Source organism: Ictidomys tridecemlineatus, chromosome 3 (genome assembly GCF_052094955.1).
Source record: "Ictidomys tridecemlineatus isolate mIctTri1 chromosome 3, mIctTri1.hap1, whole genome shotgun sequence".
NCBI classification, from domain to species: domain Eukaryota; kingdom Metazoa; phylum Chordata; class Mammalia; order Rodentia; family Sciuridae; genus Ictidomys; species Ictidomys tridecemlineatus.
Window position 1 is genome coordinate 131,458,020 of NC_135479.1, and position 24,985 is coordinate 131,483,004.

The 24,985-nt window shown below is 44.6% G+C and overlaps 1 protein-coding gene across 3 annotated transcripts in view; it reads right to left on the minus strand.

Annotated features, from left to right (window-relative positions):
- Positions 1–24,985, minus strand: part of Dgkg (diacylglycerol kinase gamma) — a 199,698-nt gene that overhangs the window by 114,700 nt on the left and 60,013 nt on the right. For 2 of the 3 annotated variants that reach the window (XR_005726868.2, XM_013361065.4), the window contains exons 6-16: positions 23,799–23,969; positions 21,410–21,459; positions 17,855–17,929; positions 17,062–17,184; positions 11,946–12,063; positions 10,158–10,246; positions 7,111–7,227; positions 6,022–6,114; positions 3,957–4,016; positions 1,406–1,485; positions 195–269 (exon numbers count right to left, since the gene is read on the minus strand). Coding sequence is in view for 2 of the 3 variants with exons in the window: in XM_013361065.4 (XP_013216519.2) it covers positions 195–269; positions 1,406–1,485; positions 3,957–4,016; positions 6,022–6,114; positions 7,111–7,227; positions 10,158–10,246; positions 11,946–12,063; positions 17,062–17,184; positions 17,855–17,929; positions 21,410–21,459; positions 23,799–23,969 (1,051 nt within the window). In the remaining variant the exon portion in view is untranslated. The remainder of the gene's footprint in view (positions 1–194; positions 270–1,405; positions 1,486–3,956; positions 4,017–6,021; positions 6,115–7,110; positions 7,228–10,157; positions 10,247–11,945; positions 12,064–17,061; positions 17,185–17,854; positions 17,930–21,409; positions 21,460–23,798; positions 23,970–24,985) is intronic. The other variant, XM_078043820.1, reaches the window with a different exon arrangement.

Consider the following 24,985-nt stretch of genomic DNA (forward strand, 5'->3'; position numbering starts at 1 on the left):
TTTCTTTTGGGGACAAGGTAGAGTTAGCCATAAGGGGTGATTCTGAACACATCCAGAAGAGTGTGATGTGAGAAAGATAAAAGGTATCCAATGGTCTTTTCAGGGATCAAACACATTAAAAAGGTGACAAAAGAAGGTATCTTCTGCAGAGGTTAGAAGAGAGAGATGAAAAATAAAGATTATTGTCTCCATACCCTGGAGTAGGTCCCCCATTGTCCAGGTTGAAAACTTGTTTGGGGTTGAGCAGGTAGTGGAATTTCCGAAGAATTCTATGGGGGAGAAAAAGAGAGAGGAAAAAAAAAATTTAGAGGGTAGGGGAAGAAAATGTCATTGCAAAAAGTCACATTAGGGTGACCCCCTTTCTCCTTGTCTCCCTCCACTCTTAGGATTCACCAAGACCAGCAGTGGGTGGGTGCCTGGGGGTGGGGATGATCTTATACTTAAAAGGCAAAAGAAAAAGAAATCAGTAGTCGGATTGAGCATCCTTTTAAATGTGAGATGGGAGAAGAGTGCCCGCAGACCTGGTATATCCCAGGTCTATCTGGCATCACCACATCCTCACCCCCTGGTCTAAGGCTGCCCCTACATCTCAGATTCCAACTCCCACCCCAGGAGCCTCACCCCTTCTTTGCAGAGAATAGGGCAGAGAAACCCAGAATTTCTTCCCCAAGGAGACTTTCTCCCAAATGTTCTGTGTGGCTCGGGCAGTGTGATGTCAGTGTGAGGTATCAAAGGACCCCCCTAGGGAAAGGCCCCTACAGCCCCCAATCAGGAGCAAATGCAGGAGGAGCTGGGCTTGGACACCTGAAGGGCAGCGACCACATCTGGGCCTGATCTCAGGGCTCTAGTTGGAGACTAATCAGGTCCCTTGGACCAGAACAGGGGTCCTCGTAGTTCTTGTTTAGCTCTACTTATTCTTATTTCATGACATGGATTCCACATTACTGTCATCTGCTCATCACCCTGGAACTGAACAGCCTCCAAGGCAGAAGTGGCTCTCTCTTCCCACTCTGCTTAGCAATCCCCAGTTTCCAGAAAAGGGGACATTTTCTTCACTCATGAGGTGGGTGCTCTGCATTCTCAGGGAAGAGAACAGGTCAGGTGAGTCCTGCTGTCTCTTTCACCAAGAAAAGACATGTGAGACTCGGAAGGAAGAGGCTTCTCAGGATTCAGTCTGAACTCTGCAGTGGCTCATGAGAGAGACCCTGCGTGAAGCACTGGGCTATCCTAATTCTTAAAATAACCTAGGAGAGGAGATATTGTTATCTTCCTAAGGCCCCGGGGGCCAGGAGATGAAGGCCTAGTGGTGGTGCTGGGATTTGAGCCTGGGTCTCCATTCTGCTGTGGTCAAGGGGAGGAAGGGGCTTGTCTTAGCTATTCCACTTTGAAAGAGAAGAAAACATACCTTTCTCCTTGTCTCCCTCCACTCTTGGGATTCACCAAGACCAGCAGTGGGTGGGTGCCCGGGGTGGGGATGATCTTATACTTAAAAGACAAAAGAAAAAGAAATTAGGTCTGCTTTTCCAGTGATCGGGGGAGACAAGAGCTTGACGCTTAGACAGCTTCGGAAAGGTGGAGAGGAAGCAGGCCCAGGCATGGAGGAGAGGTGATCGGGGAGGCAGGTTTTTGTCCACTGGCTGAGTTTTCTGAGGGGCCAAGCGGCTACGTGTTTCCAGCTCAAGTGGCCTTTCAGGGGTGCTAATGGCAACGAGGGTTTGAGATTGGGATCAGAGATGGGGCAATGGCACTGTAGCTTCAAGTCATTCAACAACGGTGTGGCATTGTGCCCACATCACAAGATTAAATTCTGTGAGGGACACAACTGAACACAATCCTAGAACGTGTGGCCATCTGGTCACACACATAAATAAAATAACACTCATGGAGTGAAAAAAAAAAATCACTTCCACTCTGGCACCTTCTAGATCCGCATTTCCAGACCCAATTTTCCTCTTGAGCTGGTCCTGCATTTCTGACTCCCCGGAGCTGCCTTCAAGTTTCCCATCACTACCAGGTCAACATGCCCCAACCTGACTTATCTTCTTTTCCCATCAAACTCATCTTCTCCTGGTTCTGTGCTCCTGATAAAGGTTCTGTTATTCATCTAGCGTTTCAGGGAAGATCCTAATCTGCCAAGTCTTCCCCTGGAATGTCCTTTCATCTCTAGCAGCTGTCACAGAACCCATGCTGCTTGGGTGTTTTCCATCCCAGGGAAGTACTGTATGTTGCCCCCTTCCCTGAACACCATGTCAGGCACACCACTCCTGGGCAAACACCTTTAGTGACACCTCACTGCCGGGGGGATAACATCTGTATCTCTGAACCTGGCATCAAGGCCTTCTGGATCTCGCCCCATTCCACTGCTGTGGTCTCATTTCTTCTAACCCCAGCTGCAGTTCCAGTCCAACCCTGCTTGCACCCTTCAGGGAGTGTCTCCTAAATTGTCTCCCATGCATCTGATCACCATTCTCCTCCTGTTCTCTACCCTGAAATGCTCATTTTCTTCTTTGTGACTTCTTAAAAAAAATAAAAAATCCAAATGACTTTTCATCCTTAGGACCCAACTTCAGAGCCATCTCCTCTATGAAATTCCCCTCAATCATGGCAACTGAAGCTTTTACATTTAAAACATGTCATATCTTTTGGAGTTTCTTTTGTTGTTTATTTGTCTTTGACTGTCTTAGGTAAATGTCTCAAGGCATTACCTTGAGGTATCTCTGAACCTGGCATCAGGGATGGATTTTCAATGCTTCAGGAGCCGGGCAGTGTATAACCCTCTTCCCAAGGGCCCCTGGCACCAGACACAGCAGCAGGCAATCAATAAACACTTGTGGATTCAGCCGAATGACATTCTGACTCAGAGGCAGCTCTGCTCCATGTTCAACATCTAATGCCTGCTCTCTCTGATCTTAAACTAAAAAGCTAGCAAACACAGCGTGCCATGTGGTTTGAAGAGAACAGTAGCACTGTTTGTGATTTTTAATAATTCTCTTATATGCTCAAGGACTTGTGACACCCAGAATCATCTTGGAGCCTGAGGAATAAGCCCTTAACTTCTGGAAGTTTTAAAAGTATTCAGCAATCTATACAGCAAGGGTCCTGCCTGATCAGAACTGATGCAGGACAAGCAGAAGAATCCATGTCTAACAACGGTTATACCTGCATGCTTTGTGTGTGTGTGTGTGTGTGTGTGTGTGTGTGTGTGTGTGTGTTCCACTTGACTTGCTGCCCTTCTGGGTGTCTAGAGCTTTCTCATCTAATAAGGTTCCTCCATTGTTTCATCTTAATTAAAAAAAAAAAAAAACACGAATCTGCACACTCTCATTTAATCTCGCAGCACCTCCAGGAGGTGAGGAGTGCAAGGATTTCCATGCCCCTTTTCAAACAAGGAGACTTAGGTCCAGGGTGGAAGAGGAGGCCCTAACTTTCCTATTTCCTTTTCTGGTTCTTTGTACCTCTTCAGGATGCCTTGCTTGTATTCCTTTTGTGGAAGGCAGAAAGAAAAGGTGTTCACTGGTGAGTCTGAGTAAAAACGAATTCTTAAACATACATTGAAGGATTAAGAACTTTTGGATTTGGCGAGCTACGTTTTGACACTTGTGTTCTGGAGACAGATTGGCAATCTTGGAAAACCTATTGTCTACTTCTAGGCCACACTTTTGTTATGGTTTAGGAGGTCTGCATACTGAAGGCTTATGTAATTTGCTCCTACAGAGGTGATCAAGCCAATTAGACCAGCGATGGGATCAGCCAATCTCCCTTCTCACCACTTGCCTACAGTGTGGCGGTCAAAGGTAACTCCAGAGGCCCGGAATAAAGTGTCCTCCTGCGTGACAGAATTGATCAGATGAGAAAGCAAATGTTGAGTACATTTCCTTAGAACCCAAACCCTGGCCTCCCGGCCACTGTCTTGGACCCATTTGGAATAAGCAACTGGACTGCAATCCGTGAGATACCTGCATTACAAGCTCGCCCTTGGCTGCCATACTGCCATCAGACTTTCCACCTTGTCTGTCCTGTGAGGAGAGAGGAAAGACAAGCATCTATTGAAAGAAAAATAAAAACCTAATATAAGGGAAGAGATCTGGTGAAAACAAATGGCTATCAGCTCTGGAGGCTGAGGTAGGAGGATGGCAAGTTCAAAGCCAGCCTCAGCAACTTAGTGAGGCCCTATGCAACTCAACGAGACCCTGTCTATACATAAAATACAAATAAATAAATAAATAAATAAATAAAGCACTGGGGCTGTGACTCAGTGGTTGTGCACCCCTGGGTTCAATCCCTGGTACCATAAAAACCAAATAAAAAACCCAACAACAACAAATGACTAGTATTCAGCAAAGCCAGGTCAGTGTGAGTAGTTTTTCAATGTGGGACTTTGGATTTCAAGAAAGGAACGCAAACCTATGAGTTTCTCTGGGACTCGCCAGGACCCTGTCAATACTTGATCTGACTTTAACCTTGAGACACAGGCAAGGGACACAGGAGGAGACGTTACTAAAATTGGCAGAAATCTAATTTGTTGATGGAGAAGCTTGGACTATAAAAAGCAAAGTCTCACACTAAGCTTCTCTGCTTAGCATTATCTAATGATACAGCATTCAGTCGCGGTTCTTGGTTTTATATTTTCAGTATTTATTATTTTATTGAGGTTTACTTAGCTTACAGCAAAATGCTCAATTTGAAATTGGACAGTTTGATGAATTTTTGCACATGTATGAGCCCTTAGAACTGCCGCCCCTCCAAGCATAGCCCTGTATGACTCCAAGATCACATTGGTCTTGCTTGGCTTTTGGATTTTATAGAGAGGGAATCAGAGAGTGTGCCTTTGTTTTTTTTTTTTTTTTTTTTTTGAGTCTAGTTCTTTAATTCAGCATTATATCTTTAAAATACTGTTTTTGCATGGGAGCACAATTTGTTCTTTCCCACTGCAATGTGGTATTCCATTGTATGAATACCATATGCCTATGGGTCTCAAATTATTTGTCTATCCTCCTGTTAATTGTCATTTAGATTTCTTCCAGTTTTGACTGCTATGAATAAAGTTGCCACAAACATTCTCGTCCATGTCTTACACACATGGAGTAAATGCTTGTACTTCTCAGAAAGATCCAAGAAGATGAATTGTTGGGTTATGGAGTTTGTATGTTTGATACTGCCAAATGATGTTCAAAAGGAAAATTTGTAGATTTTTAGTGAAAAAAAAAATAACTGGTTAGGTCAAGGGCAAGAAGTGAGGAATCTGTGGAAGGTGGCAACAATTTTAAGATGAGAAAGGAGTTAAATTGGTGCTTGTTTGAAAGAGGAATCTTGTTGGCCTGGTGGTGTGCACTCCAGTAATCCCAGCAACTCAGTAGGGCTGGGGCAGGAGGATCACAAGTTCTTTCCCATTGCAATGTGGTATTCCATTACATGAATACCATATGCCTATGGGAAATAAAAAATAAAAAGGGCTAGGGATGTAGCTCAGTGATAGAATGCTCCTGGGTTCAATCCCCAGTAACAACAACAACAATAACAACAACAAAAAAAAAAAAAAAAAGAAAGAAAAAGAAAGAAAAGAGAGAAGAGTCTTCAATACAGGAGACCAAAAGTGTTTCAGGTGAGTATTAAAGGAGTTTAACTTTGCTTCTTTCTTTCTTTTCTCTGGAGTGTTTAACACTCCAGTGGAAGGCGTCAAGGTAGGGGTGATCCATGTTTGGACATAGCAGAGAGGTTCCGTAGGGGTAAAGGAGGAGAGAGACCTCACCCTGCTTTAGCTATACTCTGCCCACAAGGTGCAAAGGGTGAACGGGCTTCCTCCATGGTCCATCTGGACCCAGCAGTTGGAACCAGTTGCATCTGAGGAGTTTTCTCTCACAATCTGGCTGGCACAGCACTGACCTTTTCAAATGCACACTGAATACACCAACCCTAAGAGTGGCTGGGGAAGCTCTCTGGGGGGCGGGAAGGTCTGAGTGCTGCCTACATCTGAACCACGAACTCAGAGAAGCAGAGCTCTGGCTGGGCAGGAGGACTTACCCTGGTGACAGGACATATCGAGGTGGGCAGCAAAATATGGTCTCTGAGCTCCCCACCATCACACAACGTCGATAATTCACATTTGCGGTGAAACTGGAGGACAAGAGGGAGAGAAGAGTGAGAATGAGTGAAGGTGATCGAGGAACCAGCAGCTCGGAGGGTACAGAGGTTTGCTGGGAGGCAAGCTGTCTAATGCCCCCTGAACCGTGAGCACGGCTGGCTCTGGAAGGATTGCTGAGAGTGTACAGAGGTGTGTTGAGGGGTGCCAGGTCTGCCACGGGCAGAGAGAGGAGACCAAGAGCCGCCCGCCCGTGGCTATTGGAGCAAATCGGTTATGAGCGGGCATTTGCCCTGCTCTCCCTGTTGATTCCAGAGCCCTCCTTGGATTTCTGCTCCCCAGGCTTAAAGACTCTGGAAGGGAGATTCCAGTGAGCAAACTTGTAAGTAAACCCTGCAACTCAACCTCTGCCTTCTGAGTTCTGCAGTCTGGTTTGGAGACACCTCCTCTTGGAGGTTGAAACCTGATCAGGGGACAAGACATGGCTCTGAGTTGGATGTGGCAGGCAGGTGGGGCAGCTCAGTGGCTTCTAGAGGGGCTCCAGAAGGGCTGTGGACTCTATCTTATGCTGTGGTTAGTGGCGGCAGGCGGAGGCCCCTGGACCAGGTAGTGAGGTTGCTGCAAGGAAAGTGTCTGAGGAGAAGGTGCCCCTTCCTCTGGTGCCTCAAGGGGCAGGCACTCTAGCGGCTAATTCCTCTCCCACTCTGGCAGTGCCCTGGCCTCACATAGGTGAGGGAAGTGCATGGTCTAGCCTATTGTTCCCAGCTGCCTGGGCAGGCAGGCAATGGGCTGGGCAGCTTCTTAAGCAGTTCTTACTCCCGTGATTCTGGGGGTGTCCCTTCTCTCTGGGCAGCTTGGTAATTGATGGGAGCACCATTAGACTGAGGGCATGAAACAGAGGCTCTGGGGCCTTCCTAGCTTTATTAGCCTAACTCAGTTGTTCTCTGGTGGGATGTTCACTGCTCCCAGGCTGCAGCTTGAGCTAAAAAATCACATGGAAAAGAAGCAGGGCCACCTGGGCACCAACCCACCGTCATCCGGCACCACACGCAGTGCCGCGCGGTGACACTCTGGTAGCACTTGATACTTTTGTGGCACCGGTCACACTTGACGGAGGAGTTCCCTTCCACCCACGCGTGCTGCATCACCTGTGGGAGGGAAGCGAAGGATACCAGGGAAGGCAGCAGAACCATGACCCTGGACCGGGGCTGCAGGAGAGTGTGGGAGGAGTCTAGGAGAAGGGAAGGCTCTTTCCTATTTAGATGTTCATAGGATGCTGGCTCCCTCTCTGCCTGACCACCATTGTGCTAATCAAAGTAGATGAAAAATCACTGCATCTGAGTTTTGAATTGCTCATTTGCCCTGGCAAGCAGCCAGAGTGAGCAACATCTCATCTGGAAGTCCATCTGTCTGTCTTGCAGAATTCCTTGCAGAGTGATGTGCTTGCATGGACCCTTCTCTGGAAGGCAGCACAGAGCAGGGAACATGGGAGGGCCTGGGCTGCAGACAAAACTGGTTGGAGTCACTGATTTTAAACTTCATGGCAGGGTGATTGTTGACCAGTTCCTAGACCTTTCTGAGTCTCAGGTCCTTCATCTGTACAAATTGGTATGATACATCCCACTCCTGAGGTTGCTGGGAGGATACAATAAGAAAACACACTCAGAAGGGCCTCCATATAACAGTCCCCATCTTTTGAAGGTGCTCACTGTTGGATAACTAACTCCCTCCCCACTGCTCAGTCTAAGCTGCTCATCAGAATCATTTAGGAATTTTCTAGAAGTCATAGTGCCCACCCCACATTCTGAATGAATTAGTCTCTTATCATTAATATGTTCTAAAGTGTTCTGAGTGGTTATAATGTGCGACCACGGTTGAAATGAACTCTAGATGAAGCTTAGACAAAAAGTCCAAGGAAACTAGTGAAGGTCCTAGTTTCACACCGGTTCTTGGAGAGCTAGCTGTACTCTGCTTCCTGCCCAGGAAGTGTACCCAGGGGAGGTTAGCAGCTTGGGAAGCAGGAGAGAATGTCTGTAGGTGAATGTGCATGTATAAGTACTGCTCAAGTAATGGCCCCTGACCTCCATCCAAGAGCCAGAATTACCAGCTGGCTCTGCTTGCAATGCCACAGGACTCCTCAGATTTCCATCAAGCTACCCTGAGCTGCAGAAGGAAGAGGATGTGAACCTTGGGGAAAGGTAGGGGTGCAGCATTGAGTGCCCAACTTCAAGCACAGTATTAAAAATACATGAAAATGTACGAGACTATCCCATGTTTGTAATAAATAAAAATAAATGTTTTAAATTACTTAGCAATTAAATTGCTTGATGGCTCCCACTCTGGAATGTTTTTGGTAAAGATCACAGTTCCAAAAGTTGTGTCACACTCAGTTTGTAGCTTCTCACCTTCTGCCATATTGATTGTTGATAGAGCTAGGTTGGTTAATGGACGTGTCATCTATATGATCACATTGAATTTGCTCTCAGATCATTGTTATTTCTATTTTGCAGAGAGAAAAAGGCAAGGCTTCAGGGAGGTTAAGTGACTGGCCCTAGGTGCCAAGGCTGGTAAGTGGCCAAGCAGGGACCCATAGCCAGGTCTCTGACTCCAAGTCTAGGGTCATCTCCCCAGTGCCACATTGCCTTCTCCAGCCTCTCTGGGATCTGAAGAGATGGTGAGGGACTTGGGGTGTCCCTGCAGGCTCAGAAAATTGTGAATGTGCCCTGTTGGCCTCTCAGTGACCTCACTCTATTCTGAGTGGCAGGCAGCCAGAGTGCAGGCACAGGGCCTAAGCCCAGGAGGCACGCCAAGTGCCCCGGTGGAAAGCATGGGCATGGAAAGGGGTGTACATGGGGTGGTGTGGAGGGAGTAGACAAGAGGCCATGCGGTGTCCATGAGGCATGCAGAGGAGTCCCCGGAGGTGCCCTTCTCTCTCAGGAGTACTTCCGTGGGAGGGGTGGGTACCACTCCCACGTGCTAAACATCTCCCAACTTAGCTTCCTCAATAGAATCTTCCTTTTGCAGCAATGCAGAGTGCTCTGCCCTTAATTTTAAGGACACTCAATTTCCAGACTCAGCAAATGGCACCACTCAATGGCCAAGAAAGAAACCTGCGAGCCCTACCTCTTCCCCTCTTTCATTCTCTCATCACATCACCAAGTCCTGGTTACCTCCAAATTACCTCTCCCTGGGTCTCTCCTCCTTAGTCAATGGAACAGTCAATACTCAATGATCTGCATGGCCCCAGGGATGTCAGCACAGACGTGGCCTCAGCCATGCAGACTCCACCCAGAGGGGCCCTCAATGCAGCACTGACTTTTGCTTTAATTATGCCAAGAATTTCCCCCCTCGCTGTGATTTCTTTCTTACACCCTGCTCAGAACAATTTACCTGACTTGCAAATTCAATCACTCCCTGATTGAAGCTCTCTGAGGACCCTGTGGCTGCACAGAAAACTCCTTTCCAATTCCTGAGCTGACCTTACAAAGACCACTTCCAGGAGGAGTCTCTTTCTGAATAACATCTCCTGTCACTTCCCTTTAAGCACCCTCTGTTCCAGCCCCACCAAACTAAGTACAGATTCCAGAATAAGTCATGTCCTGGGCCTTTACACACTCTTTCTGCCTGGACTGCTTTTACTCTTCAATACCTCTTGAAGTCCTCCTGGTAATAGCTTTAGGGCACAACTCAAATAAATGCCACCTCCTTTGTGAAACTTTCCCTGGCTCCTCATCCATGCCTCAATCACATGTTCCACAGAGCCTCATCATGATGGCACACCTCACTACTGTGCACTTGCTGACATGTCTGTCCTTCCCTGTACACTGGGCAGTGCTTGAGCAGTCTGGGGACTTCCTCTTATAACCTGCGTGCCCCCTAGCACAGTGCCAGGCAAGTGGTGGGCACCGGGAAGATGCTGAATGGATTGATGGATGAATGGGATGATGTAAGGGTGATCCTCAAAGCAGAGAAGGGATGGGAGAAAGCTCCCAAAGCCCCTCCTGCCCAGGACTCTGTGTGATGGACATGTTGCTCCAGATGCAGCATGCAGTAGAACAAGGCACCAGGTGTCACCAACCTCGCCGCTCCTTTTGGCTTTTGAGCACGTTTTGACACACCCAGGAATGTTTTTGGATACACAGCGCTCATGGACAGTGTATTTACAATCTACAAAGAAAAAATAATAAGAAGAAAGATATTTGAGTGACTATCTAAGGAAGAGCCATCCCCCAACCTCCCAGCCAAGGCCTGTATCTCCTGCTGGATCTCCTCCTGTGAAGGGCTGGGGACATGAGGAGCTGGCCTCGCCTAATGGACATTCAACAGCCTCCTACTGTTCCTTGAGTAGAGTCCCCAGTCATCTTCCAGTTCTGCTCCTGTGCCTCCACCTGGGCACACTGCCTTCATCTGTGAGCAGTGAATGCAGCAGGGAAATGTCCCCAGAAAGGGGAGAGCGAAATGTCATCCTGCTTACTGTGCCCATGTAATATCATGGCATGTCAGGGAAGTTGGGGAGTGGACAGAAAGATCAGGGGTCTCTGGGAAGGCAGGCCAGGCTTCATGTCTGGCTCTGCCATTTGTAAGTCCATGTGATATTGGGTAAATTGTTTTATCTCTCTGAAATTGAGGGTTTTCTGCAAAATGGGCATAAATAGTCTTTTTCTTTGTAGGGATTTTGGCAGCATTAAATGACATAATTTACCTGAGGCACCATGTGCCTGGGTCAGAATAGCTATTCCAAATTATCACTGTTGTTTCTACTATTATGCAAATAGCAGAGGTCCAGAGGTCTGGAACTTAAGAGGAATGAGAACTGGTCAATGCAAAGTGCCAAGAAGGGGGATTTGAATGGGGCAAAAGGTCACTGGACACCTTCTTTAATTTGCTGAGGCCTGATCTTGATGGACAGCAGGCCCAACTCCACAAAGATGTCCTTTTGCTGAGGTCACATGTGCAGGTTAGAGGATCTGGACCACATGAAGGGACTTCCTTACTCAGTCTTTTTTTTTTTCATTTTGGTTCCAGGGATTGAACCCAGGGGTGCTTAACCACTAAGAAACTTCCCCAGAGCATTTAAGACAGTTTTTAGTTTGAGACAGGGTTTTGCTTGGTTGCTGAGGGCCTCACTAAGTTGCTGAGGCTGGCGTTGAACTTGCGATCCTCCTGCCTCAGCTTCCTGAACTGCTGGAATTACAGGTGTGCACCGCCTCATCCAGCTCCGCACAGCCTATGGTAGATTTCAGCTACTATTGATGTCCCTGTCTCAAGGTGGTTGGCAGGGCTGTGTGACCCCTTCAAAGACTTGTGGGAGCCCCTTTCTCCCTGCTCCCCATATCCCCTTCTTCCCTGTCACCCTTTCTTTCTCTTTCTTATTTACATAGTTCTCCTGTTCATCTTTCCAGTCTCTCATTTCCCTTTTTCTCTCATCTCTCATTTGGGGTTTTTTCTTTACTAAATGGGTTGTCAAGTGAAACAAATGTCTCGCTTTAATTCTGATTATATTTTCAGAATCTAGAATGAATTGTTTCACTAATTCAAAGCTAAGCAAAACAAAACAGGTTCCTTTGAACATAAACATTGACTAGAAAACCCAACGAAAATCAGTATGAGATGCTTTTGAATGACATATGAACTTATTTTTTTCTAGGGGATCAGTGGCCCATTGACTCCAACCCTACTACAGGTCTTGTCCACTTGACGCTAAGACAGCACATACAGGCCTTCTTTACCCCTGCTGCTGGATCAAGAAGAGTGGTCCCTCAAGCTCAGAAGCAGAGAGACCTCTATTTTCCCTAGAATGGCCTGACCAACCATGCACAGAGCAGCACAGCGAAGTGGAGAAGAGGTTTAGGGGAAGTTTACTCACAAATGCAGCAGAGGCCTTGCTTCCGCACCCCCATCAGCATGATGTGGCAGAAGTTGCAGTAGGTTGGCTTCTTAAAATGCTTCATGGTCCAGGCATGCCTCCCGTCCCCTTTTGAGCCCTGTAGGGGTACAGGAAGTGAGACCCTGAGCTTGTAGCCCCAGCTAGAGGAAGTGGGTGAGGGTGCCTCCTGCATGTTCTTTTTTCTAAATAGGACTCTTGTATATGGAAGGTAAGTAACTTGTTTTTTAAAATTGTTTTAAATTTAAATAAAAAGTTCTTTTTGTGTTTCCTAAAATTAGCAAACATTAAAAACAAGAATGGGAGGGGGGATTAAATAAGCCCTCTTCAAATGGCCAGTGGAAGTGTAAATTAGAATAATTTGATCTATCTACATACCTACCCATCTATCATCTATGTCTATCTCTATCACCTGTCTATCTGTTAAATGTTTACAACTTTTGACTTGTAATTTTCCCTTCTGGGTCTCTCTCCTAAAGAAAGACAGATGAGCATTTTGGTGTTCTGCTGAGTGTTTAACCCAGCATTACTTAAAATAACGAAAAACTGGAATGTTCTAAAGTCTCCAAATTACTAAAAGATTAATTGTAGTACACAGATATGACTTCATGTTAGAGGGCAACCAAAAAGTCATTTAAAGAATTATCTAATGGCATGAGAATGTGTTCATGATATATTGCTAAGTGAAAAAAACCAGAAGGTAAATTTCATTATATATATATATATATATATATTTTTTTTTTTTTGTAGCAGGGATTGAACCCAGGGACATTTAGCCACTGAACCACATCCCCAGCCCTTTTAAAAAATATTTTATTTAGAGACAGGGTCTTGCAAAGTTGCTTAGGGTCTCACTAAGTTGCTGAGGCCAGCTTTGAATTTGCGATCCTTCTGCCTCAGCTTTGGAGCTGCTGGGATTACAGGCATGCGCCACTGCACCCGCCCCGCTTGATGATATATTCTGATTTCAGTCTTTGTGAACTAATATCTTTGATGGAAAGGAGTTTCACTGATCTGTCAACAGAGGTTAGCTATAGCTGACAGCATTATTTTGTTCTCTAGTTTCTCTTCTATATTTTCCAAATTTTCTACTCTATATACTAGTGTTCGAATAGAGAAAAAAATAGTTTAGTAAAAAAAAAATAATGTGCCCCTTGTACAAACTTTCTGCACACAGAAAAAATAGTAAAGAGCAAGACACAGAAAGAGAGGGATCATCTCCTCCAGATTTGGCTCAGAGGTGAAATCATCTTTACCCACTACACAGACCACGTTCCACACAATCACACATCTTCTGGGGAACACCAATTCTCCCACCTTGTGGCCCTGGGAGCTCAGTGTGGCTCCAGGCTGTGGCTTCAGGACACCCCTCCCCACGTATACTAGTTCTGAAGACTCCATCACAAGAGTTTCTCTGGGACTGGTCTGAAGGGAAAAAGTATGGTAGGTAATAAGGTGATGGGGTCCCACAGTCAGGGACATACAGTCCAATGTGCAGGACGCAAGTCCAGACCTTACTTCTGGCCACTTAGGCCTTTGTACTGGTCACTGTGATCAGTCCTACTTCTGGCCCCACAACCTGCTTATGGTCTCTCCAGCAGCCCACATTCTTTTCCAAATGCTGGTCTCTTCCCCTGGTCTAGGTGAAGCTCATTCCTTCTCACCATCTCAAAACCCGGCTTCTTCCAGACCTGAGTTTTACAGAATTAATGTCCCTTCATCTAATGTCTCCACTTCAGGAAAAGAGATACAAATGGATAATGATTTACCAGATGACTGATTCATTCATTCAATCGGCAAATATCTACCTCAAGGTTTTATTTTTGCAAGAATTAAACTAAATAATGTAAGTGAAGCTCATAATCCACTGTCAAGTACATTAAAATTTTTATTAAGTTCCTACTCTACAACAGCTATGGAGACATGAAAATAAATAGAGTGCGTATTTAGGAGTAAGGAGATTACATTGATTTCTAATCTACAGAGGAGAAACAGAGACTCTAGACCATCTAGAGAATAAGTGATGGGGTCAGTAGTTGAACTGGGGGGTCCAGCTGGTCTCGGAGCCCAGGCTCCTTCCAGGCCTCTCTCCTACCTCCACCACCCAGGGTTTCCCTTCAAGGACAGAAAAGAAATTACAGCCCTTTTCAGAAGATCCAGCTTCTTCATGCATCTGAAAGGACTATCATTTCATCTGAAAATACCCTTATTTGCTAAGTCAATCAGCTAGCTCGGCTTTCTCAGCTGCTGCTTTTCTAGATACAAGAAGCCAATGGACAATGACTTGGAGCCAGGAAATGTTTCTGCTTGGGTTACAGCACCATCATGTGGTTTTTTCATTTCTGCACACGGGAAGCTGCAGAATGTGGCAGTAGCCTTCAGGTTTTATGCCATTGCTACAATTTCACCGAGAGAGAGAGAGAGAGAGAGAGAGAGAGAGAGAGAGAGAGAGAGAGAGAGAGAGAGAGAGAGACGTTTTACATATGTCCTGTTCATGGATCCCCAGACTCCTCAGTGATCATCTGTGGGGTTGGAGGAGGCCAAACAAGCAATAGGACATTAAAGACATTTACTTAAGGGACTGGGGCTGTGGGCTCCATGGTAGAGCACTTGCCTAGCAAGTGCTAGGCCTGGTTCAATCTTCAGCACCATATAAAAAGAAATAAACAAAATTAAGGTAAAAGGAAAAAGATGTAGTCATTGCCTTAAAAATGTTTTATTTAAAGTATATATTTAAAAATGAATGCAGGCCAGGTGAGGTGGCTCACACCTGTAATCCCAGCAGTTATGGAGGCTGAGACAGGAGGATTGTGAGTTCAAACCCAGCCTCAGCAATGGTGAGGTGCTAAGCAATTCAGTGAGACCCTGTCTCTATATAAAACACAAAATAGGGCTGGGGATATGGCTCAGTGGTTGAGTATCCCTGAGTTCAATCCCCTGTATGAAAGAAAGAAAGAAAGAAAGAAAGAAAGAAAGAAAGAAAGAAAGAAAGAAAGAAAGAAAGAAAGGAAGGAAAGAAAAGAAAGAAAGAAAGAAAGAAAGAAAGAAAGAAAGAAAGAAAGAAAGAAAGAAAGAAAAAGAAAGCATAAAAGCTTTTGAATCAAATTTGCTTTTATTTTCACTTGCCACTTTTGCTGATACAAATTATGATCCTCTACAAGGCTGATTTAGCATTTGGAAGAATGTTGAAGAAACAGTCAGGTTCTCTCTCTTCTAGCCAGAAAATAGTGAGTCCTCTCATGCAGAGATGGTGGTATTTTGAACCTCACCAAGTCCAAATAGGGCACAAAACAGAAATGGGTTCATTGTGATGAAAATGTCCTATCTTCATTTCCCAAATGAGGAAAACCAAACAATGGAGTTGGGATAGCACCCAGGCAGAACTTCCATTTTGATGGAAGTATTGATAGAAGAAGCTTACTCATTTGAGCATCCAGCTCATGTGGGTTCTTATACATATTGTTTCATGCGGGGTCTGATGTTATGGAATGTGGCAGGTGGCCGCTGGTACAGACCTGGTGTGTGCCCTTGGATGAGTCCTTTACCTCTCTAGACCTTAGTTTCTAAAATGGAAGGGACAAACCAGGGATGACAAGGTCTTTTCTGCCTCCAGGGCTCTAAGGATTAAGAAAGGAGTTGTGTAGATCCTGGTTCCTTGATCACCACTTAGCACTTGGGAAGAACTGGACATGCTGCAAGATAGGGCAGGACTCTTAGCTCCTGAGCTTTGGAAATAAAGGCTCCACTCTAGTCCTGAGTTGCAGGCCTGTGGGATGGAGTTATGGGCCATGATAGTCAGCTTGAGGCTAACCCAACTTCATTTTCTATTTTATTTCTCTCTATGATACTTCAGAAGTCTCAAAGGAGTGGTCACACAACCTGTATGACTGTTCTGGTAAATCCTTAATGTCACCATTTACCCTTCTACAGGGTAATTTTCCTCCCTCAGGTATGGAAGTTAGTGTACTTGGTAAATAAGCAAAAAAATGCAGTAACCCACTGGGTCAGATGCAGGCTATTATAACCATTGATTTCACATTAAGCCATTACATGAATCCCCTCCTATGATCCAACTGGGAGATTTCCCTGACTTTTCCCATTTGAATCTTTGATCAAGTTGTTCTGCCTGCATAAGCTTTCTCTTCTACCATCTTCTACCAGCCTCATCATACCCAACCTTGACAGCCAGAACAAACCTCCTTCTAGGTCCTTCAAAATCTCACACATTATTCTTGGTCCACACTCCCCCCACCCCCAGTTTCTTCCTATTGTTTTTACACTTATATGTGGGGAATTAGAAAGTGCAGGGTCTCTGGAGTCAGATACAAATCCTGGTTCTTCCTTTGCTTCTTAGGATCAGAACCTCAGTTTCCCATCTACACAAATTGGGATAAAAATACTTACCTTATCTGGATGTTCTGTTAAATAAGAGATCATTAATGAAAGCCACCCTGTAGCAGATCATCATTCTTTTTCCTCTTTCCCTCCTTCCCTTTCTCCTCCTTTCTTCTATCCTTCTCTAATTCTTACCATTTAAAAATATAATTTGTTGAAAAGATGGGAATCTTCCCTGAGGTTTTGTTTGCTTGGTACAAGAGGTTGAACCCAGGGGCACTCAACCCAGAGCCACATCTCAAACACTTTTTTATATTATATTTAGAGACAGAGTCTCACTGAGTTGCTCAGGGCCTTGCTAAGTTGCTGGGGCTGGCCTTGAACTCATGATCCTTCTGCCTCAGCCTCCTAAGCTGCTGGGACTACAGGCATGCACCATAGCACCTGGCATCTTTCTTAAAGTTTCTCTTCTACTTTTCCTGGTTGAGCATAAGCTTTTTGCAGGCAAACATCATATGCGTGCTTCTCACAACATGCAGAATAATGTTTTTAATTTATTAACAACTTCGCAAATGTTTACTGAAGGGATGAATGTATTTGGAGCATGAATATAGGTAAAGAACTGAGAACAGAAAGGACTTTTGAGCCAATCCGAGGGCATGACAAGCCCATTGGGAAGTCTGGCTTAGAAACTAGAGACATTAACATGGATTCCAGTGTTCCAAGATGGCAAGGACCTTTGAACTCCAGCTTGTCGACTTACAGAGTCATCCATCCCCAGGAGGACCAGCAAGGGGATAGTGGTCATCCCTCCGTGGACCCACTCCTGTAGAGACACAAAGCCGTCCCGGTCGTAGTCCATCCCTTGCAACATCTCCTTCAATATCTGTGGAATCCAGAGAGTGACAAACATGTCCATTTTCATCCTTGATTTTTCTACCTCCCTCTAGCCACTGCTTTCTTTTTCATCCTACATTACTCATTTTCTGTTTTATCCCTTTCCCCTCTTATTCAAAATGAGTAGAGCAGGGAGGGACAAGACTAGAAGTGAGGGGACCAGGGTCCTAAGTCCGACTCTGTCTTGACCTGACAGTATGGCCTTGGGCACATCACCCACCTCTTTGGGTAAAATAACACTACCATTGCAGAAATGTAGGAAGGATTAGAGAAAATATGTACAAAGCAACTAATATAATTCCTGGTCCATAAGAAACCCTCACATGGAGTTAATGGTTGTTATTAATATTACCTGGTGATTGAGAAAAATCTCTAAAATTGTTTCTGGCTCAAATTCTCTGATCTATGAATTCTTGCAATAAGATTTTAGCTCTTGTGGAAAAGTTAGAGGAAGTTATGATTTCTGTTATTTCTACACTTTTTCTGCTGCCACCTACATTTTTCTTATCAGAGAAGTAGCAGGTCACAGCATAGGACCCTAAAGAAGCTGTCAGTAAGGGAGCACCTGCACAGCCAACATTGGCACCCATGTCCTGAGTAGATTCCACTCTTATTTTGAAAGCTCACTCTAAAGTCACCCCCTGCTTACAGAAACTCACAGGCCTTAGCTCCGTGGGATCCCACTCCAGATACTGGGCAATATGCAGCATTTGATTGACAATGCGATCCATCTCCTAGAAAACATCAGGGGAGAAAATATCAAGGGGTGATCCCAAAGAGATGTTATTAAGAGCAAAACTCAAAAGTGAGTCAAAGAGCTTTGTAATATTTTGAACAACCAATAATAATAAAAAAAAAAGTGAGTCAAGTGGGAAGATGGGCAGAACAGAGCATGAGAAGAAACCAGTGTTTCTTTACTTTTTAAAAAAGTTGTTCCAATATATACTCCCAATCACAATCTAAGAGGACACGATACGGGATTGATCGATTATAGCAGTGCTGGGGATTGAACCCAGGGCCTCATCTGTGCTAGGCAAGTACTCTACCACTGACCTACATCTCCAGCCCAGAAACTGGCATTTCATGAGGAGCTTACTGTTTGTTTCTGCCTTGATCACAGAGCCAATAGATGCTTACAAGAAGCACATGGTATGCAGAAAGCTCTCTCAGCACTGACTTCCTCCTGGGCCACCTTCCTTCCCTTATTCTGTCCTTTAACTAGAAAGGCATAGAGAGTCCACCTGCTTTCTTCCACAAATACAAACCAAGGAGGTTGTCATACCTTATCATTAGCAACTTGGGATCCGTCTCCCCTCTCTTAGGGGTCAGTTTCACTTGATTACTATTCACTGAAATTTAGATTCATCCTTTGCATCATGGTCCAACTCTGAACCCAGGACTCTATAAATAGGAAGTTATTGAGGGATGTTTGCCTGGTAAGTGAGCTTCTAGTTACCAAGGCCAGACTTCATCTAAAAGATTTGTTGAGTGCTAATGAGTCAGTGTACAGAAAGCCCTACTGGAACACATCAGACTGAGAAATTATTTGGTGTCAAAGTTAGCATCTCATGCGTGGGCACCATCTAAGATGTTTGTAGTAAGATTGTTCTGGGAGGATGTGTGGGTGGACTCGAGCAAGGTTGAAAAGTATTACCTCCATCAGGGTGAACGCCAGATCAAAACAACAAGCTAAACCCCATTAGGGATTTAAAAATTACATTTCACTTAAATAAAAAGAGTAATCTATAGGAAAACTACAGGATAGGGCATTAGGTGAAGGCAAGGAAGTGGGCATAAAGGTGGGGGTCAGGGATTGGCAGAAGTTCCAAAGGAAAATAACTTGTGAATCTACTCGGGTCCAAGATTCAGTGAGAAAATATGATTCAGAAAGTGAGGAATAGATCCAGTTGTGGGCTGTGTAAATAAGAGAGTGGGCGGATTTCGGGAAGAACTGGTTCTCCAATGCCTACCCTGGTCAGGCCACAGTTGGATAAAGGGTCATGGAGTGGTGGGGTCTGTTGTGTGTCATATTTTAAGAATGGCATTGACAAACTGAAGCTTGTGCCGGGCAGGCGTTTACAACTGCCTCATGAGAAACAATGTAAGGGACACTCTTAGCTTGGAGGAGACAGTGGGGAGATGTGACAGCACTTCAAAGGCCTGTTGTATGGAACTGATTTCCACTTGTCTTGGTCAGCTACAGAGGGCAGAGGGAAGCTGAAGGATGGAGAAAAGGAAGAATCCAGGATCAGACTATACTTTGGCCTCCCTATCGGGCTGGGGAAGTGTGAAGAGCATCAGGTCCTAGCAGAGAGACAGAGAGATGCCTTGAGTGCAAGGAATGTAGCTCTAACAGTCACCCCAGCAGAGAAAGGCTGTCCCATCACGGGGATGGTTCAAAAAGAAGATGGAAGTCCATCAGCCAGGGATTGCAGGTGGGAAGTTCAACATGACAATTTTTTTCAGACTTGTTTCAGTCCACAAATGTCACCTGGAAAATATATCCGGGCTGGGCGGGGTGGTGCACACCTGTAATCCCAGTGACTCAGAAGGCTGAGGCAGGAGGATCACAAGTTCTAGGCCAGTCTCAGCAATGTAGCGAGGCCCTAATCAATCTAGTGAGAACCTCTTTCAAAATAAAAAGGGCTGGGATGTGGCTTAGTGGTAAAGTGCTCCTAGTTCAATCCCTGGTACTGGGGACAGGGGAGGAGAAAATAATACATTAGGAATTGAACCACTCTTGACCACTGACAATGCTTCCACTCCGTGCACAGCTGCCATGATTTCATGCCTTAATTATTTTCATCACCTCCTAACTGGTACCCTTGCTTGCAACCCCTACAGTCTATACTCAACACAATAGCTCAAGCAAGCCTGCTAAAATAGAAGTCAATCATGTCATTCTGCTCAAAATCCTCAATGGTTTTCCATTTCTCCAGAGTAAAAGACACACCCTCCAATCACCCAGAAAGCCTGATACACTAGGTAAAGTCCCCTCAGCACCATTCCATATCTTTTCTGATCCTATCTTCTATTACTTCCTTACTCTGACTCATCTGTTCACTCACTCTGGTCCAGTCACACAGGCCTCCAGTGAGTCCTTTAACACCCAAGGACCTCTCAGGACTTCTGCACTGGCTGTCCCCTCTGCCTGGAGGCTCCTTACCTAGATGGCCTCATGACTGACTCCCTCACCTCCTCTAGTCTCTGTTCAGAACCTCCCCCCCAGGAAGGCCCCTTGACAACCTTAGCCAAAGGTGCAACTCCCTCCATCAGCTGCCTCTCCTGCCTTTATTTTTTTTCTTAGCACAGATCCTTCCTATGCTGTTTAATGTCAATGCTTGCACCCGACTGAAAGCTGCCCGAGGAGATGAAATTTTGTCCATTGATGTATCTCCAGTGCTTAGAATAGTGCCTGACATCCGGGACACTCAGTGACCAAATGCTTGCACAGCACTGCCATGTGGCTAGAGGAGTCCCACACAGGCACCTGGGTTTCAAGGGAGTGGGGATAATTCTGTTGGTTGGGTGGACTTGTTCTCTTCCATCCTGTCTCTGGTCTGACTCAGCCCTTGCATTTCAACCTCACAGCCTTCCCATTACTGGGCCCTGATTCGAGGTGCCAGTCATGGTCATAGAGCCTATCTGATGTTGTGAACCTCCTTCCCTTTCTACTTTCTTCCTTTTCTATTCTTTCTCTCACTTTATGGTCCCTGAGCTGTCCCTGACACTTGCTGAAGGGGTGAGGTGAGTCACAACCTTTCTCAGGTGCAGTGGGATGGGATCAAGTACTCAGAGCAGGCAGAACCAGCTGTTAGCACTGGGGAATGAGAGGAAAGCAAGGGTGACAGCAAAGCACACCAGCGGTCACCTCCTTTCCTCTCCTTCTTGCCCTGGTCTTGTTGCCTCAGTGGCCCCCTCCTCTTGGCTGCAGAAAATTTCAAGGGAAGTTTGTGAATGGGGAAGTTAAATACTAAAACATCTCTGCAGTCCAAGATTTTATGATCCCAGGCTTCTGCAATGATAAGATAAATTGGGCTTCACCTTCTTTGGAAGTAAAAGGCAGGGTTTCTGCTCAGATTTCTGCAGCCATTATTAAGACATTGTAATTCCCATAAAGATGGAATGGAGAATTTTCAGATTCTTCCTCCACCTGCTCCCCAATACCCCACCCTTTCTCAGATCCAGCAGGGATATTTGGAGTGAGACCTTACCGCTTGGTCCAGGAGTCCGTTCTCATCTGAGTCATAGAGACGAAACATTACTGCAAGAAACACAGAGGTCAGGCTTGAAGTGTCCTGGTCAGGGGCATGCAGTGCATGCTGCTTACTCCCTGAGCAGATGGTCGAATAACAGAAGAAGGATGGAGCTTCCCATTAACCTTGTGCTGGACTCTGGGCCCAGGTGACTATCTAACAAACACCTCTTTAGGGTCCTACTGGGTATGAACCATAGAACTAGAAGGAGCTGAGGGAACAGCCCCACCTTCAGTGATGGGCCATCGGGCAAGTCTTTCAACCTTCCTGTGCTTACATGTAAAACAAGAATAATCCTATCAAACTTCTAGGAAAATGAAAATGACAAAATGCACTTAAACTAAGTAGCAAATATAAGGTGTTTAGGGATGAGAGTATTACTGTATTGGCAATAGTTGAGATTTCAGATTATTACTTCCCAAAAGGCACATGCTTGGGTTTTTAAAAGAAAGCTTGTTCTCAGTCACTAAAATTAGGGAAAGATTTGAACTGATGTCTTTAAATTAAAAATGAAAATGAAAAGACTCTACAGAATATGTGGCCAAATTACTATAACCCAAATTTGCAAGGAAAAAAATTGGCAAAATGGAGAGGGAAACAAGAAATTAAAAGAGAAGAAAGAGACATAATAACCAATGGCAACATATGGACTTTCTTTAGATTTGGATTCAAAGAAACAATTAAAAATACATACATAATTCAGAAAATGTGAATCCTGGCTGAATATTTGACAATAGCAAGGAATCATTGTCTTTAGATGTGATAATAGTGATGTGGTTCTATTTAAGAAGGAACCAGTGATTTTAGAGGCACATGCTGAAATATTTACAGATGAAATTGTATGATTCCAGAAATTTGCTTGGAAATAATTTGAAGCAGAGGGAAAGGTTGGGAGGTATTAACAAAACAAGAACGACTAGAAGTTGATCTTGTTGGAGCTCAGTAAGACCTATGTGTGTGTTCACTACTCTTTACCTATATCTATTTTCAAGATTTTTTTATAATAGGGCTAGGGTTGTGGCTCAGCGGTAGAACACCCATCCAGCATGTGCAAGGCCCTGAGTTTGATCCTCAGCACCACATAAAAATAAATAAATAAAATAAAGGTATTGTGTCCACTGCAACTAAAAAGATAAATTTTTTTTATAATAGAAACTTTGAAGTTTCTTCACTTTGCCATTTCAAGACTCAGACTGAGAGTCACTAATATGAAGAATTTGCTACCTTCACTTTGGTTATTAATAAACATAATGCCTAAAAGTCAAAATCCAGCTCAATGTTGAAAATGATTTGACATTTCACTTTTAACATTAGCCAGCAGAAAACAGAAATCTGCTACATTTGCTACCAAATTAGCACTTAAGACTTGCAATTGTTAACACCTCAAACCTATGGGGGAGATTTTAAGCTGGGCTAATGAGCAAACTGTTTCATTTTGTTTTTGGCAGGGTTAACCTTTGGCAGACTTCCTGTGCTAATGTTTAAGTTTGGTTGGCTAGTCTCATTACTAAATGGAATTTCAACATTTGCTATAAAGTATATGTTTTTTTTTTCCTTCCTGTCTACTTAAGGTCCCAAGAGAAGCAAAGACAATAGGTACTTCTTAACAAGGTCCCATCATCCTCTGATCTGAAAAGCATGCCCGCAGGCTCAGAGGCCAGTGAAACAACTCCTGGGCCGAGTCCTCTTCAATCTGCAGGCTCTCTCTGCCCCAGCTCTTACTGTCTTCGTGAAGATCTGTTTTTGAAACCATCTTTGTAGCACCATGAAATCAAGTTCAATTCCAATTAATTAATCCCCTTTCTCCAGAGACCAAATAGCTTGTGGGTAGAGAGTGAGGGACAAATGGAAATAAACCTTACCATGGCAGAGGTCGATTAGAGCCCAAGGGAGAGGGGAAAAATTCCTCATGGTTAAAGAGTCGCTTATTTATGAATTAGGGGAGGAAAGGAGGTCAGATATTGAAGATTTTTTCCTTGAAAAATCCATCAGAGGAGGCAGCAGCTTTCGAGTTAGAGGCTTTCAGAAAGCCCTGCCAGCCAAGCAAAGGAGTCTTGACCCTTGGATGAGCACTTCTACCCTTTCCAAATTCTGGTTCTTACAGCCAATGTCTTAGATGCCCTTCCTACTCTCTATATAAGTGACACTGTGTCTTAGGGTGGGTTTTAGGAAATGTTCCTATCGCTGCTGGCAGTAGGACAGAGGAACCTCCCCCAAAGAGGTAGGACCCATATGACCCATATCCATGAGCCTAGATCAATCTTCAGTGTGTTAAAGAATGATTGACAAGATCCCAGATCCTCCTCTAGGAAATAACCAAAGCTCCCTTGAGAGGGTGAATACTTACACTCTAGTTTGTCTTGAGGTCTCCCCGTCTCCAGCAGGGAGAGGTAACACACCACATCCTTCAGGTACACTACGGGGGATTCTGGGCTTGAAGATGGAGCAGCTGGTGCTCCCAGGGGGGTTGCAGCCACTTGGTTTTTAGATGGTGCTTGCTTCTCCACCATTTTCAAGTCTGCAATGGGAAAAAGGAGAGCATTCAAGGACACTTTCTATTTAGTACTAACCCTCTTTGTTTCCCCAGTCTCTTCGTGGTAGAGATTAAGAATTTAATATTGGTGTCTTCAAAAGCTTGAGTTACATAAACATGTTCAAATCAGTGGTCCTAGAGATCCAGTTAATGGAGGTCATACTCTCTGGACTTTATTCTGACCCTTTTAAGAGTCTATTTCCTTGTAAGAAATCCATCTATTCTTGGTAACTCTTCAGAAAAAAATGATAGTGACTCTTGATAATATTAATAGCCTGTAGGTGAGTGTCATTTAGTTTACTTTTTGGGAACACACTCAACTTGTAGAAATAATTTTGGCATTTCAAGATGGAAAGTCATCAGTAGTCACCAATAGACTCATACTTTTATTCTTAAACTCATTTAAAGAAAAAGAGATGAATATTCAATAGAGAACGGTAGAACTGAAAGTCGAATAATTGCCAGAAACTAGGAAGAACTCTGACTAATTGCAAGCCTAATTAGTTGATTAAAGAAAATGCAGAACATGACTTATTGTTAGTTTGGATCTAGAAGTGTCCCAAAGGCTTATGTATTGAGGACTTGGTCCACAATGCAGCAATGTCAACAGGTGGGGCTCTGGGGCAGTGACTGGGTCAGGAAGGCTCTAATCCCATCAGTGGACTAGTCAGTCTATTGGTGGGTTCAAATTGAAAGGAAGGTGGCAGAAACTGGAAGAGGTGGAGCCTCATTGCAAGGAGCAAGTCCTTGGGAGTGGTGCTTTGGGGACTATATTTCATCCACCAACCTCATTTCTCACTTCAAGGAGGTGAGGCCATCTATTCCAGTCCTTCCCTGAGATGATGTTCCACCTCACCACGGGCCCAAAAGCAATGAGGCCAGGCAACTATGGACTGAAACCTCTGAAACTGTGGATCAAAATAAATCTTTCCTCTTTTGCTTTTCTTCTCAGGTATTTTTGTCACAGCAATAAAGCTGACTAATACACTTATTGTAACCCA